This window comes from Rhinolophus sinicus, linkage group LG02 (genome assembly GCF_036562045.2).
Source record: "Rhinolophus sinicus isolate RSC01 linkage group LG02, ASM3656204v1, whole genome shotgun sequence".
NCBI classification, from domain to species: domain Eukaryota; kingdom Metazoa; phylum Chordata; class Mammalia; order Chiroptera; family Rhinolophidae; genus Rhinolophus; species Rhinolophus sinicus.
The window spans coordinates 178,532,558-178,550,391 of NC_133752.1; the positions used below are offsets into that span (position 1 = coordinate 178,532,558).

The 17,834-nt window shown below is 32.9% G+C and overlaps 1 protein-coding gene across 5 annotated transcripts in view; it reads right to left on the bottom strand.

Annotated features, from left to right (window-relative positions):
- Positions 1 to 3,791: 3,791 nt before the first annotated feature.
- Positions 3,792 to 17,834, bottom strand: part of NR2C1 (nuclear receptor subfamily 2 group C member 1) — a 38,583-nt gene continuing 24,540 nt past the window's right edge. For all 5 annotated transcript variants that reach the window (XM_019732168.2, XM_019732170.2, XM_074326163.1 and 2 more), the window contains 5 exons: positions 12,555 to 12,676; positions 8,671 to 8,810; positions 7,180 to 7,317; positions 6,160 to 6,265; positions 3,792 to 4,298 (listed from right to left, as the gene is read on the bottom strand). In XM_019732168.2, the coding sequence (XP_019587727.1) occupies positions 4,124 to 4,298; positions 6,160 to 6,265; positions 7,180 to 7,317; positions 8,671 to 8,810; positions 12,555 to 12,676 (681 nt within the window). In that variant the 3' untranslated portion in view covers positions 3,792 to 4,123. The remainder of the gene's footprint in view (positions 4,299 to 6,159; positions 6,266 to 7,179; positions 7,318 to 8,670; positions 8,811 to 12,554; positions 12,677 to 17,834) is intronic.

Here is a 17,834-nt window from a genome sequence, read left to right on the forward strand (position 1 = left end):
AAAAACTGAAACACAATATTATTTATTGAAAGGATCCAGTAATATGACTAGATCCAGAAAAGGGATTTAATTTTATGCTACTAAATTTTCAACCCCAAAGGAAAAACTTCAAAATATCAGGGTCAAATTTTTACTCTGTCAATAATTGCTCAAAATCATGTCACATTTGAATTTATGTTGAACTGTGACTTTCATGAAACTTTTTTCCTATTCAAAAAAAATTTTTATCTGAAATAATTCTATATAAGAACTTCTAAAAACATAACCATATACCCCTATCTCACATTAAAGTTAGTAATTCCTTAATATAATCAAATATTCAGAGGGTTCAAATTCCAATTGTTTCATAATATTTTGTTTCCCAAATAAGGTCCATAGATTGTAACTGATTTTCATTTAAATTTCTTTTAACCTGTAAGGTTCTCCCATTCTCCACTCTGCCTTTTTTGTCCTTCCAATTTATTTGATGAACTGGCAGTTTCTCTTGTAGTTTTCCAGTCTGTATTTTGTCGATTGTCTTTGTGTTCCTCTATTCCCTGTATTTCCTATACATTAGTAATTAAACCTAGGTATTTGACCAGATGTGGGGTTTGTTAAGTATATTTCATGTGATGGTATCATTCCATCAGAAAGCACACATGGTGTGTCTGCTTGTTTCACTTTTTGTAATTTTAGCAGCCAATGATGACCATTACCTAAATAATAATTTCCTTATCTTCAAGTTTTGTTTTTTTCCTTGAAATTTTAAATTGAGATAGTTATAGATTCACATGCAGGTGTAAGGTAATAGAGTGAGAGATCCTGTTTATACTTTTCTCAGTTTCTCTTAATGGTGTAACATAACATTTTGCAAACTACAATATATCATCATCTCCTCCAGGGTACTGACAACACAATTCACTGACCTTATTCAGATCTCCGTTTTACTTTTACTCATTTGTGTTTAGTTCTATACAATTTTATCACATGTAAATTCCTGTATCTGTCACCAGTCAAGATACTGCAGTTCTATCACAATGATCTCTATTACCATTTTATAACCATACATGTTCCTCCCCTCAACCCCCTCCGTCTTTTCTTAAACTCTATTAAAGACCTCCAGATTTGATTCCCTAATTTTATCTTTTCTTACTATTTTTTTGTCTTTTGTTATATTTTCAGGGTGAGTTCCTCAACAACTTTTATTTTCCAATCCTCCTAATGAAATGCTTTGGCTATCATTTTTTATTTCCAGGGGTAGTTCCTTGCTCCAAGTTTTCCTTTAAAGCTTCCTGTTTTCATTTAATGGATACATCTAGTTGCTTTCAAAATATTAACTATATTGGGGGATGGATATTTTTCTGATCCCTGCATTATATCTGCTCTCCCCCCTCCCCGGCCCCAGCCATGTCTGATCTCTTAAGTATTAAGATATTTTCCTCCAATGTCTGGTGATCCTGGCTTTAACCTCATATTTAACAGTAGGTTCTAGGGAGTTGAATGGAAACACCAGGTATAGATATGATTAGGAAATTAGTGGGCTTTACTGAAGTGATTAAGTGGCAGTCGAGCTTCTTATTGAGGCACAACCAAAAGTGATTGTCTAGAGATCTTTTCTCTGGAGGCAGTTAGTTTCTCTGAAGAAAAAATTCCTAACAGAAGCCTATACCTGATTGGCCAGCATTCTAGGATCACCGTTAGGGAACCCACATTCAGAATGAAGATTTTCACTTAATCCACATTTTTAATCCTGTATCTAATCCAAGCCTTCTGTTATCCTTGGTATCCTGTAAATCCTATGATCTTCAGTTAGTTTCTCTGAGAATTTACCTCTGGCCTCCTGCTCAAAAAGGTAGAAAAACAGAAAGTAGTCACCCAACTTAAGGGTAGAGAAAGACATGTAGTTCACTGATTCTGTAGACTTGTAACCAATCCTTCCCTTTTCTATGTCCCAAGCACCAACTTTGAATATGAGCACCTGGTTCCTCTGGGTACTGAACATCTTTTCTGGATACTGCCAGGTATACTGGCTTCTTTCTCACTGCACTGCCTTTTGCAGACATTCAGATTAGAGTTTCTTTGATTCTGGCTCTGCTAAGTCAGTTTTTCTCTACTGTATTTTGCTTTCCAAAAATTTATTGAACTCTCTTATCGTTTGATTTCTTCTATTTTGCCATTGTGTAGTTACCCTTTACTGTCATTTTACTGATATCTTAGGAAAGAAAATAAATTAATAGTCAGTCTGTAGTACTTAGCTGGAAGTCTTCAAACTGAATTGTAATAATCCTAACATATTGGGTATGGAAATGTTTTCCACAATTTTCTCTTCCTGGAAATACTTCAATAAATCTCACTAGAGATTTCTTAACAGTGTAACAAACAAACAAACAAATGGATGACTACTGAACAAATAGGACTCTGAAATCAAATATACTGTCAGGAAACAGAAGTTTGTAATGCAGGTCACATTTTAATATAGTTTTAAAAACACTTCCAAATATAACTACAAATTTAATTAGGAAAAATACCTGAAAGACACGTGTCTTAATTGACCAATAGTACATTATTTTAAAGAATCATTTTCCTAAATCTTTGGCTTACTTCTTTGGATTTATAAAGGTATAAATCTACTGGTTTTTTCATTTGAGTATTTTGTAGTAAATGTAGTTTCTCCCAGCTGGTAATTATAAGTAAACCTGTTGACAAAAATCGTGTTTTAAATAAGGAAAAAAGTTTCCCTTAATGAGTTGGTAAAGACTGTAAGTTGGTATTTTTAAAAATGAGCTTTTCTATAAAGTAGTAATTAGTAAAACCCACAGCCTCCTCCCAAATTCAGCTTCTCTTCCACTGCAAAAATCTTTATAAAAAATGTACTGAGTGCAATAAAATCTCCGTATTTGTTTTTTTTAAATCAACAAATAAACGTACCAAAACAATTCATCATGAAATCAGAGCAAAGAAATATTTAACAGTATTAGGTTTGCTAAGGAAAACATTATCGTGGTAGACATCCAAGGAGTCTAAAATGCTTTTGTTGTGGCAATAACAAGGCTTCAGGCTGATGCTCATATTAAAACAGCCCTCCCCTCTTTACAGTGAAAAATCAGTGCATATTCCTTTGTATATTAAAATTTTAAATTTAAAAAAATTATCAACTGCTTGAAAATAATTGTTTCACTCACCTTGAAAACAAAGATTGACTATGATAAATCCATTACTTAACAAATTATGTATTTCTAATGATCTAAAAGAAATTGGCCAAAACCCATGGAAGGGTCAGAAAGTTATAATGCAGATCAGAAAAGAGGGAAAGGACAGATGCTTTTTATGGAATGGACACTTTTAATATCTATTTTTCAATACTGAAACATTTTGGGCCCAATCAGTCTCTACTACTTTTAAAACACAGCAGTAAACCAAAAATATTAAAACATGAACCCTATCTTATTCTCAGAAATAACTTTCTGCTACATACATAAATAAAAAGTGCTTGTAACTAATAATACACAACACTAAAAAAGTCAACTCTTAAAATCATGAATGACCTATGTCTCATTGCCAGCAATGAGAGCGGTATATGCTAAGGGTGCCATGATATTCACAAATGAAAAAATATATATATATATTCAATTATTATTTCCTCTGGTTCTAATGTTATTACACCACTGGGCATAAAATAACCTTTTGACATAGTAATTGAAACAGGTTATATTATAGAAGAGCGAAATACAAGGACATTCTCAGAGACAGCTGATGACTGTGAGTTTATACTAGCTCATAATGAAGTTAAACATGAATAAAACACAATTCTGAAAAAAAAAGGACTAATTTATTTCTTTTACAAAATGAAATAAGATATAATGATACATTGTAGTTTAGATAGTTAAGAGGTGACGACTTTAGATGTCATCTTAAGGATAAATTCGTAGTATTTCTTTTTCACTTAAATAAGACAGGAAGGGGAATTCTAATTCCTGCTGCCTGCCCAGTCAAAATTCTTCTTAAGGAAGTTAAAATAAAAATACCTTGGTTTTTGGTTATTACTGAAAGGTAAAATTTCTAGATGCCCTGGAAGCAAGAGTTCAATTTGGTGTCTTCTTCTGTTCTGAGAAAGAGCAGTAAGTTTATACTGAGCTTTTAGCTTTCAAATGCTGTGACCAATTATTTGTGAGTTATAATCTGCAGGTTCCATTTTTAAAATATGTGGGATGACACTGTCAATTCGTACATTGCCAATGAGACCTTTGAAAAACAACTCTTCAGTGATGGTGGCATTCATCAATCTCAAAGCCGGCAATCTGAGTAGCAGTCTAGACAACCTAAAAAGAAAAAAGTGGAAAGGGAGACATAAGGTCATAAATCAAAGAGAGATTTAGTAGACAAATACAAGTAATTTCTGCATGTGTACTGTTTGTGGCCTAATTTAATACAAGAAAAGCCTTAGTATTTTCAGCCTTAGAGTGTACAACAGCCAACTGGACATACGCGCAGTCTGGCAGACTCTTGGAAAGCCTTGCTAACTGCGATGCTGTGCTGTGTCCAGTTGGCTGGACGGGCCAGGGAGCTAAGCTGCTAAACCATGGAGCAAATTACATATTTAAGGATGGTGTAGGAGCTCATCTGAGCTCGTAAGAACAACGATATTTTGTGTTTTAAGGAAACACAAAGCTCCCTGATAATAGTTTCTTAGTTTTGTTTTACAAAAAACTATTGGGAATGGTAAAACAAGAAATAGATGTTATCACTGTGAAGAGCACAGAATATGGAATCGAGATCACTGGATTCAAACCTTGATTCAATTGCCCCCCAGCTATGTGAATGTGTGTAAGCCACTACTTACTCTGTGTCTCTCTCACAGTGTTGTGAAAATGAACGAAATGATCTCTGGCAGTTTCTGTGCTAGCGAGATTCTTAAATTTTGGCAGGGTAATGTGAAAGTACATTATAAATTGAAAACTGCTATCCAAAAATAATTTATTATTTCTAAGTAAATAGGAAGGTAAGAAACTGAGAAAGAATCCCAGAGATCAGTCAAAGCACCTGGAACCCAACAGAACAGAGGTCAGCAAACAGCTGTCTGTCTAAAAGAGAAAAAAATTAAATGCTGTATTTATTTGTATAATGAGGTAGAAAACAACATTAGAAACTTTCTTCCTCTAGTTTAAGGCCTTGCACTCCAACACCTGAGACCAAATGAAGCCAGCAGCCCCATGATTAAGTGATCTTCCTATAGCCACGTGTTCTACTGAAATTGCTCAGTTCATTTTGTTCCCATCAGCTGAGCAGCATCCACAGAACTGGTGGAAAGTAGGGTAAGACACTGGTTACATAAACTAAGGCTGATTTTCATGATGAAACTGGCGTATGAATTTATTTTTCAATATATGCAAAACATTATTGTATGTGAAATGTTCTTTTACTAGCTTGAAGTATGTTAAATAATAATGTTAGTAAACACATTTATATAACTCTTGCTATATAACGGACACTGTTACAAGCTCTTTACATAAACTGATGTAGTTGTTAAACTAATTGTAAAATGTGGATACTATTATTTCCCTTTTACAGTAAAGAAACTGAAACAGACGTTAAATAACTTGCCCAAGGTCATACATCTAGTAAAGGTATGGTCAGGAATCCAACCTAGGTACTCTGGCTCTGATGGCCATGTGCTTCACTATGATACTGTCCCTCTTCAAATACTGAATTGCTCTTACAATTTTTTTCTTTTTCAAAAGACGTTAGTAAGAAATACCTTGGTAGAAATATAAACCAAATTTCAAAATTAATTATCAAAATAGCCTAATGGTATTTGTTTGTTCAGTCACTCCCCCCTCCCCTTTTTTAATAAAATTCATTTCATCTGAAGAAAATAAAAGAGTTTGGGGATTATAGTCAGACTACCTACGTTCACAGTCAGGCCCTGCCATTTCCTGTGTGACCGTGGGCAAATTACTTAACCTCTCTGTGCTAACGTCTCCTCTATATAAAATGTAAGCACTGAATGAAATATTACATGTAAAGGATTTGTAACAATGTATACTGCTTTTAATAGCATTAGTTATTTGAAAGGTCAAGGTTGACTAGAATATTTAATTACTCTTGGAATGGAAAATAATAATAGATTCACAAAAAAATTTTAAGATGAATTTAAATAAACAGTATTTAACTTCTAGATACCTGTAGGTGTCATCTGGATATGTTTTGGTTATATAATCTTGAAATTCCACATAAGCCTTTTCCTGAAATTTCTCAATCTGTTCCATGTTTTCTAGGCCTGGATGATCTGAAACAGTAAAGAATACAATGTTACCCTACTTCTGAATGTTCACTTATTGTGTTTCCCGGAAAATAAGACCTGCCAGACAATCAACTCTAATGTGTCTTTTGGAGCAAAAGTTAATATAAGACCGGGTCTTATTTTACTTATAGTAAAATAAGACCCGGTCTTATATCATATAGTATCATATATCACATAATATAATAAACATAATCTAGTCTAATCTAATCTAATACCGGGTCTTTTATTAATTTGTGCTCCAAAAGACACATTAGAGCTGATTGTCCGGCTAGATCTTATTTTTGGGGAAACAGTAATAAGACACCTAGTAGAGAGGAGGTGGAAGGGGGTGAGAAGAACATTTTGATCAAAAATGAAGCCCCATCTTATGTGTGGCTCTCTCCACAAATACTACTAAATACCACTCATTACACTTCAAACCTTTAAAACTATTTGATCTCATACACATATTCTAACATATAATAAAAAAATGAGACCAATGGGTTCTACTAAAATAAATAGCTTTCTCTATTACAAAAGTGGTAGGAGAGATTTTGCTCATTTTGTTTTTAACAGGAATAAAAAATGAAATGACTCAGCTTAGTTAAAAAGACATTTTTAATCCAATGAAATATTTGTTGACTATATTCTATATTATATTTATATTTATTAAAAAACCTACTATTGTTAGGTAAGAGGGTACTTAGCATACTGTTTCCAAGGTTCCTCCATGTTGTAGCACGTATCAGAATTTCATTTTATGGCTGAATGATATTCCACTGTATGCGTATATTACATTTACTTGGGTTGTTTCCACTTTAACTGCATCATCGTATATTACCACCAGCAATGTATGAGGGTTCCAATTTCTTCACGCCCTCAAAAATTATATTTTAAATAAGAAGTCAATATTTACATACCTGGACTGAAGAGTACTATAGCCTTCAGGTAGGCATATTCATATCCATCAATGCAGAGTTTAACCATGCTGTTACAAAACTCCTGTAGTTTGAAGATGTGCTCCATCAATAATTTTCTTCTTTCTGTTGACATTTTATCTGTAATTAAAAATAAACAAACAAGCAAATAAAGTTTTTGGCTAAAATGTATGACTATTTTTATCAAACATATTCCTATCTTACTAATTTCCAGCTTTAACTATAACCAACCTATAAATGTTTAAAATTCAGTATTTCTGCAAGTATAGATGAAACTAATTAATGATCTTCAGATGCTGTTCATTCAAGAAAAAACAAAATAAGCTCTTAGTATAAAAAACCCTAAGTGTAATGTTTCCTTGCAAGATATACCTTTAAGAAGATCAGCTGTAAAGACAACCATCTGAAAAACTGGCCAATCAAAGCACAAAAGATTCAAATTTTGGTAACAGGTTTTTATTTAAGCTTATATTGATTTTTAAAAATGAGCAAAATCATTTAGATTTTTATGTTACCAACACTACGAAAATAAAAATATTTCACAAAAAACACTAAGACCAAAGAAAAATTGAGTAAAATAAACGTTAATGATAAACATGTGAATTTATTGCATTTAAAACACATCTGATTTGTCAACTATAGCTTTAGTGAAGGTAGGCTATATAATGCAAGACAAAGTTAAGAGAAATGAATCAAGAATAGGAGTCCACAAATAAAATGGGAATGTAGTGCTGCTTTCTAATAGATCTACTGTTGATAAGATTTTCAGGTGATTTCTCTGCCCCTAAAGAGGAGGAAGCAGATAATTTAAAAATGATACAATACAATGGGAAACAGAATACGGTAAGGAAATAAAACATAATTCCCAATCTATAAATAATTTCTGAACTCAAAAGGCATTTTCTATTTGAGGAGTGGGCACCCTCTTAGTCATATGCCATTCTAAAGTTAAATATGTATAAATCAGTGACTACCTGTCTCCTCATATGAATGAGAGTTGTAATTACCTTGGCATCAAGAAAAGGAAAAAGGGAGTTCTGTGACTCTTCAGTACTTTTAAAAATCAGCCTATCCTGGGATTCAAATGGTTACAGTGAGGAAAATTAGTTTAAAAATTGGCCGGAAGAATACATTTTAAAATATTTGATCTTCTTTTAAAAAATATTTAAAATATTTGAACTTCTACACAAGCTCACCCTGGATTCCTTGGTACCTATATAAAAGTACAAAAATTCACAAGGCCTGGTCAGAAATAGCCAGCCAGACTTAAATATACTTGCTTTAATTTTGTTGTACTCTCATTTGAAATTATTTTTGGGTGATCAATGAAATTATAAACATGTAAATATTATCTAAGTAAAAAGGATGTTAGTATCTAAGACATTATCATCAGATATCTAACTTTAATAATAACACTTTATAAAACTGACATCCCCTCTTATACTCTGAAAAAGGAAATATAGTGCTTTTTACCTTGTTGAAGACTACTGTGAAGACAATTGACAAATGTTGCTAATATAGTTGCCACATTCATTACTTGCCAGCATTGGGCAAGACCAAGGGTAAAAAGTTCATTCCAATAAGCTTTCACCAACGATATGCTGTTTTCTTGCCTATTAAAACACACACACACACAAATCAGATATTATTAAAATATATTTTAGAAAGTTTACATCTGACTCATATATTTAAACACAAAATACTACTGAAGTACAATTACTCTAGAAAGACCAACTGGGCATGGACTCAATCAATTCTTGTGTTTTATATACCTGATAGCAATTGATGAGGAAGGCTTAGAAATTTAAACATTAGCTAGCTCATTAATCAATCAGACAGTTTATAAGAACAGTTACAAACTACAGAAGTTGGGGCATTAATCCCACATTTCATGGCAAGAGATAGCTTAAAGTTTGTTTTTAAAAAATTGAAAATAAAAGCATACATTTAAAAAATATTTCCCAAGTTTTCTTTTGCTTTAAATGCAGGTAAATACTTTTTTAAACAAGGCAATTAGAATTATTTGATGGTAAGCAACCAATAACCTTGGAGAAATGGTTTCTTTTAAATTATGTTTCAGATGAGCTATCAGTATCCCTATAAATGAGATACCAAGGATTTTACTAGGAGTAATGAAGATAGGAAAGCTCAAAAGTCCTTTCCTGAAGTTCTAAATAAGACATCTCAGCAGCATGAGTAAGTAGAAAAAATATTAAAATAGGAATCAAGAGACCAAAGTTTTAAAACTTAGATCATCTCATTATCGATTTGAAATTAGGCAAACTAAGCTTCCCAAGTCTTAGGCTGCTTAACTATATAAAATGAAGAGACACTTTATATCCTATACCTATTACAGTTATTATGAGACAATTAATAACTGAAATAGGTATAGGATATAAATTATGTGAACAGGCCATGACATCTAAGTCGGGCACTGTTCTAAGCACAGGAGGAATAGCAACAAACAAGATGGATTAAGTCTGCCTTCATGAAACAGAAGGGAAACATAATAAATGTATCATTTCAAATATTTTATATAAATATTACACATATACATATGGTTGTATATACATTGTTAGTTTCAGATAATAAAAATTCCACGTTACTACAACTAGGATAATACACTAGAAAATGGGGGAGGCGGAATGGGGTTCAGGTAAGATGGTTAGAAAAAGTCTTTCTAAGGGCCTGACAGCAGAGTCACTTTTTTCTAACTACTATATATATATTGTTAATGTTCATTAAAATATGCATGTAGCACTCATAATTAGAGATCAGATCATTGTTTATACTATTGGGATAAAGGGATATGACTTTTGAAGTCATCTATATCTGGGGATGACCTAACCACTTGGCTTCTACACAATTAAATCCAAGGCATTATACTTTACCTGGCAGCATCTGTTTGAAATGTAGGCATGTCCCTTAGGGAAAAAATAGTTATTTGGCAACAGAGCTGGAACCCACAGTTAGAGTAAACATTACTTTGTTTCAGTGGGGTTTTAAAAGATTTAACTTTCAGACTTAACATTTAATGGAAGGTGTTTTTAAGTTATTCAATAAATAAAGTCTCCTGTAGCAAACGGTGATACAGCTTGTATCTTTTGGTTATAAGAAGAATGTAGGTAGAGAACTGCTGCCTTTACTCCAGCCAAATCATGCTAAGTGCCCCTCACTCCCAATGGCATCGATACTATTGTGTAATCACTTATCTAATTATGTAAACTGAAAAACAACTGAATTACTGTTAAGTATTGAAACCACAAATCTTAAACAGAAAAGCAACATCCTTGTAAAACACAGAAGTCTTGTAAAATACAAATAGTATTAACCACCCTTTAAGATTCTTTAAGCTATTGTTCCCCTCTATTAATAAAGTAAGTGATCAAAAAAACTCGATTTTTAGAAAATGATTAATATTTATGTTTCTCTCTATAAAATTAAAGCTTGTTTTCAGTTTTGTATCTAGAGATAAAAATGCAACCAATGCCAGTCTCTAGGAGACTTAGAATAGCTTTTCTTACCATGTAACAGAATTTCCATCATTAATACTTAGTTCTCATCCATTTGATTAATTCAAACTATAATTTAGATAGTGCTAATAAATAAGAGCTTACATAGCTGTTAATGGCCTTGAACACTATACTAATAGTTACTTCTAATTGCAAAGAATCCTGTGGCTGTTACATTCAAACCAGTTTTCAATACAGGTTACAGGGAAATGTGGCTGCCACGATAAAATTATACTAAATTATAATCAGAAACCTCAGGCTTTATTTTTGGTTTCTTTAACATTTGGACTATTTCCACAGGATAATCACATTTAATTTAACAGAAGTACTGAAGATCAGTAGTGGTGTTACAAATAATTCAAGGAGTTCAAACTATTACCCACCCCCAATCCTTCCTTTTGTTGTTTTACTGTAATTGATAGCCTATTATAAAAAATACCACCAGGTTACTTTTCAAGGCTTAAGTATGCCATTTACAAGTTTAGGGAACTATGTTTAATGCTTTAAAATAAATAAACTGCTAATGTGTAAATTTACATTTATTTTTTCTTAATAAAAAATACTTTATTTGGAGAAATTCTGAAAGTTAAACGTTATTTTGAGAGAAAGAGCCAACAATTGTTTTAAAGGTTACCCATTATAAATCAGGCTTTTGGTCTGTGTAATTGTATTACTTAAGTACATTATTTAATGCATGGTATATCCAACACTAATAAACCAAATTACAGGGGGGTTCTATATATGCCTTTTAAAGTCATGATTCAGATATGCTTCTTAGTTATATTCAAAATATTCTCTAAGGATAAAGGATGGGCAGTTATTCCTACTTGGCAAATGGGGTAACAGATGTGTAGGCTACGAAAGTGAACTGTTTACGAAATCATGTTGGTGAGTAGGGTACTATAACTAAAATAATACCTTTTTAACTACGGGCTTAACTTTTTCTTTTTTTTTTTTAAATTAAAGTTTATTGGGGTGACAATTGTTAGTAAAGTTACATAGGTTTCAGATGTACAATTCTGTAATACATCATCTATATATCACATTGTGTGTTCCTAAATGTAAGATCTGAAACAATAAACTGCGTAGAAGAAACCATAGGTACTAAACTTATGGACCTTAGGTTCCAAGAGGGTTTTATGAATTTGACTTCAAGGGCTTAACTTTTTCCATGGTGTCTCTGCCTCTTCATACCAGTTAAAGTAATCTAAATAAATTTGGCACACTTTAGGTAAATCCTGGGTTTCTTATAGTAGACCATGTCCATTATCATCTGATTACTTCAGAACAGAATACAGATGTGCTATTCAGTGGAAGGACCAAACTTCTAAATGACCACAGTGGTACTACGCGGTTTACATTTTCTTCCTTTTTCTTTTTTTCAACCACACAACTGGAAAACAATTCCTTCTATTTTTAAACATATTCCATTTTGCAAGCTTCACGTTAAAATGCTTGAGGTGAACCCTGAAACTGTGGTGCTGGGAGGAAAACCACCACCTAGGGTATCCCTACATCCTCCGTCTTTAAGTCACTCAAAGATGGCCTATGACAAATTCCGGCCGTGATTTATCAGCATCATATACATCCCATTCAAATTGTTAACTAGTCAAGTTATCAAATATGGAAACTTTCCACATAAAAAAAAATACACAGAAAAATACGAGTTGCCATGATTTATAATGTAAATGACAAAACTTAAAAGTTCTAATGTTATACCATTTTTTTTTCCTTTAATGCAGATCCTCCCCAAACAAAAGTGCTTGCGTAATGTACATCTGTGCTATAAAAAAACAAAACAAAAAACCAAATCACATTCATAGGTAAAGACTTTAAAACACTTACCCCAAAGCCTGGAAGGAAGGGATGGAAAGTGCCCAGTGCATTGATAAGAACAGCAGCCTGGAGGCGGACTCCCCAATGTAGTGCACGTTCAGGTACTCGGGCATAGGGGAAGGCATGGTGAGCTAGGTGAACAGGGACAGAGGTCAATTATCTTCCAATGGACAGCTCTAAATCATTTCTTTGGAGAAGCTAAATGTAAATCTTTCGAATAAGTCTCATACATTTACCAAAAGGCAAATCTTGAAATAATCTAAGTCACTGGATTTTACAGCTAAAAATAGGATTTAGAATCTATGAGTAGATTATAGTTTCTAACGAAGCAATATATTCAGACAAGCAGAATCCTACTCAATAAATACCAACCATGATATTATCCGGTTGTGCTTTTAAAAGTTACTTTTTGTCTTAGTTTAACAATGTGTTTTTTGCTTTCTTCCCTTTCTTTATCCACAAAGGTATACAACAAATTCAGTTTAAGAAGCAATACTGTATGTAAAATGTGCCTTTCATTTAGGCTACTGAGTTAACAAATTCAAATGCTTACAGGGGGAGGAGAGTGATCAGTGAAATATGCCTGCTGGTGCCATCTGGGCAGTACATATTCCCAGAGAAAGGGCATAGCTGTGACTTGAATTCTACACACTGAGAACATATGGGAATTTGGGCTCAGCACTGCCTGCTCCTTCAGTTTTTCCAAGGTTGTGTGTCAAATCTCCCTGTTTAATCTATAGGTAAAACAGCAACGTGTCTGTGATTGTAACACTCACAGGCTGTCAGTTTGTACTGCTGACTTTAGGCAGTTATTTTAAATGTATGACCATTGTTGAAAATAAATATCCTACATCCAAACACTTTTAAAAGCATTTTTGAAAATCTTGTTAAAGAGAACTTTTATTGCTATAAGTGAAATGTAATTTCACCCAAAGGAAATATTTTTTCCTATTTAGAAATTATTAAAATGATCGATAATATCAAGTGTAGGTGATGATACAGGGAAACAAGTACTCACATACTACTGAATGTAGGCAAAATGATGGGCAATTTGGCTGTATCTATCAAACCTTTAAAATATACCCTGCGACCTAATAATGATACTTCTAAATCTCTATTCCACAAAAATATTGTATACCTGCACACAGAAAAAAAGCACGTATAAAAATGTCCATTTACTCCTAACAGAGAAATTAAATGCTGGCAATAACCCAAATTTCCATCACTAAGGAAAAGAATAATCCATGCTATAGAGTACCTGATAGGTATTAAAATTAGTAAGGTAAATTGAGATGTAATGGCATTAACAAAACATCTCAGAGACACCTAAGTGGAAAAAAACTGCAAAACAATTATATAGATGATCCAATTTCTGTGTGAGAGAGAATACAGATATGAAAACAGGACACGCACCACACAGTTAACAGCCGTAGCTACCCCTTGGGTGGGCTAGGTGATGTACCCACATGTGTTTTTTTGGGGAATGGGTATATAGCTTTCATCAGATTCTCAAAGGTGTCTATGATGCTAAACAGATCAAAAGGTTTTCATCAAAATCATATAAAAGTTCTCCAGAAATGTTAGATAAAAATAACTGCCTTTGTTCAATATTAGCCACAAATGATTTACCTCTTTATAAATGGTGCCAAGTAACAAAACAACAAGGCAATTAACAATTGAAATTCCATTTATTAGAAGATAATTTTTTAAATGTTTGAGAAATGTTTACTGGAGCAGTAAATTAAAATACCATTATTTAAGATAATTCTTAAGAGAAATATAGGCAAGCAGATATTAAACATCTTAAGTGTAATCATTAGGATGCAACTATTTCTACACATAAGTATATATAGATATACATACATACATACATACATACATATACACACACACACACACACACACACACACACACACATACACACATATAAAAACAAACTGGAAACTCTCAGACCTTTTCAGAACTGTCCAAGGTGAATAGAGCAAAAATTAGGGGAATTACCAAAGATTACTAGCTTTGGGGGGATGAATAAGTAAGATGCAAAACAGCAACAAAAATACCCTTTGCTAGCTAAACAGTTTAAAAAAATAAAGTATGTAAAAATTGGATATAAGAGCTAAAAGATGCACCTTGATTTACAAACAGTGATGGTAACATTGAAAACTTTGTTGTTTTAGTCATAAAATTCAAATTATTTGCCACATACAGGAACTCATTCTTTAAAAGACTACCATGTTTAGTATTTTATAAAGAGCGGGAATGTCCTAATTTATATTTTACATACTTAATTTTCTTTAGGCAAGACATACCTCTAGCATTATGAATCAAGAGAGCCAATGCTGGCTAACAAAACAAGTCTTTTATATTAGGTTTCTTCCCCTATACAGAGTAGGTAAGCTTCTACTGAAAAGATGTTAAAGCTTCCTCCAAATGCCTATGGACTTTTAGGATTATACATTGAATTACACATATTTTTCAAATTATATACATTTAATATATTGAGCTTTTTTTAAAAAAAAGTGTTCACATGAACTAAACTAGGCTACCTATTTTACAAGTTATTGTCTGCAATTATCTTTCTAGCAGTTTCTGTATATAATTCTGATAATAGGCTGAATGATACCACTTATAAAAAATCATCTGACTTGAGACCTGGATTGTACTCCCAACTTGTCATTAGTTGTGTGGCCCTGGATCACACATTAATTCAGCAACAATTCATTGCGAGTTCATTGTGAGCCACTAAGCTAAGTGCTGTAGTCTCAATACAGGAATAAAATGGAAACTGAATGAGCTATAAAAGCTGAAAAAGGGAATGGCGTATTGGGGAAATGATGGTGACTGGCTCAGACTGTGAAGGGTCCTAAACGGTCATGGACTTTATCTCCCACGGGCAATGGGATGCTACTGAAGGCTTTAAGGCAGCAGAGTAACATAATTGGCTTGGTTTTTAACAATTATTCTGTTACCAGTGCACAAACAAAATGGAGAAGACAGACAAGAAACAAAGATAATACTATAATAGTTCAACAAATTTTAAAAGGCTTGCAGTAGGCAATGAAAATGAAGAGAAAGGGAGAAATGCAAACAATGGAATAGTGAGGATTCAGTCAGGCGTGGGGAGAATGATGAAGATTCCCAAACATCAAACATGGTGACAAGAAGGATTGTGATTCTAATACTGAGATGATAAACATCAGAGAAGAACTGGTTTGGAAATCACCTACCTCTCTGTCTCATACACGTTTCTAAATGGAAATAGCATCTGCCTTGATTATTTGTATAAGGAAATTGTAAGAATCAAGTGAGATAAAGTATATGAAATCACACCAGAAACTCTGAAGCTCAGTCGAAATACTACATATTTCCATTGTCTTAGATTCTTCAGAATCAAAATGGTAAGTTGCATTATTAGACTATTTCTCCTTACTGTCTGGATTGCTTTGAACAAGAGGCACTGAAAACCTCCAAATCTCTTTTCTCCTTCATGAAATGACAATAATCCAAACCTTCTCAACAGACTATGGTGAGGTTCAAATAGAAAGAATGTACATGAAAGCATGCTGCAAACTACACCATACATAAAAATGCAAGAGAGAAACAAAATGCTATTTAGCTCAGCAATTGAGAGAGGATTGAGCTTTTGATTACAGATGTCGTGTTAAAATTCATGACACAAAACCTCAATGAAAGAACCAGGAAAGTACCAGGTAGGGAAGTCGTTGAGATGGAATGGAAAAAATAAAAAGTTCTAATTGCCAAATTCACCTGTCCAAAACAAGTATTTGAAAGACTAAAAAACTCTGAGGACCAACATCAACAATAAAAAAAGGTGGACCACTACTTTCTACAGAAGTACTCCAAAGTCCTTTTTCCTTGCAATGAGCCCTCTTCCTATACCTGTCTTTTACCCTTCCTTTCCATTTAAACCCAAAGGTGGAAAATAAAACTAAGAAAACAAAAGAATGTCTTTTATTTAGAATAAGAAAGAACAATGGGAAAAATCAGTTTTGCTTTTGTTCCACCCTTTGCTCCACGCTTCTCCATAGTTCCTTCCATAGTTTTTAAGGATGACATTGATTATTCCCTTTACCTTTTCTTATAGCCCTCATCAAGTTTTCTTGTACAGTACAAATAAAACGTTTCTAATTTTTTCCATATAAGTTATCTTTGGTAAAATTTTACATGAAGATTGGTTTCACTGATATGTTTTATTGATTATCAAATCACAGCAATTATTGTTTAAGTCACTGTGAGTTTTCTTTGTGGCTTTCCACCAAGTCAAATTTTGCAAATACAAATTTTGTCATATGCTGTTTTGGCCAGTGTTATATTTATTTTGTGTTCATTATTTCTACCAGTTAACACACATATCTATTTGATAACTGTGTATTTTAATAAGAAACCCATGAAAATGTATAACCTAAAGTTATGAGCAATTACACTCAGGTATTCCAGGACTATGTACTGCTAACTGAAATGTCCTACGTACTTCCAATCACTTTTCATACGATTTGGTAACAGTACTCATAGCTGGCAAAGAAACAGAGGGTTAACGTGGAGGGGTCAAAACAACACGGTCTTAATTAGGGCCACATGGACAGCATATTTACAGCTGTGATCCAAACATTATTTGAATGACAATCAAATGTTAGAAAGTTATTTTCTAATATTCTACATGAACTGTTTCTAGTTTTCTACATGTATTGTTTCCACTATAAATTAATGTATTTAGGGGAGCAAAAAATAAATTACAAATGTACTCTCTCCAAAGTGGTTAAAGTATAAAAAGTTAAAAACCAAAAGTTAAAATGAATTTATTCAATAATTTTTACATTTTTAAAATAATTCTGAGAGCTAGCTAACTGGGACAACCCATAATAAATGGGAGATTTCTTTAATTACTATGGTAAGAGCAGAATATCTGGGTCTTAGATACTGGTTTACAGTAAAGTAATAGCAGCTAGGCATTGAACAAAACCAGTGGATTTGACACATAATGAATGCCAATACTTAAAGTTTAAAAAAAATTATGTCTAAATGTTCTAAAAGCTGACTTTTATAGACTTAAACCCATTGATATTATAACTATGATTTATAAACAGGATGCTTTATTAAGCCATTATTTTATATAGCCAGATGTATATGTTTTAGCTGCCGTTTTGAATTCTATCAGGGATATTTCTGTTTTAAAAGCACAACAAATATACTTTGATTTTTGAAAGGAAGAATTAAAATCAAAATGGATAATACAACATAAAAATTATAAAATATATATATGGAAATAC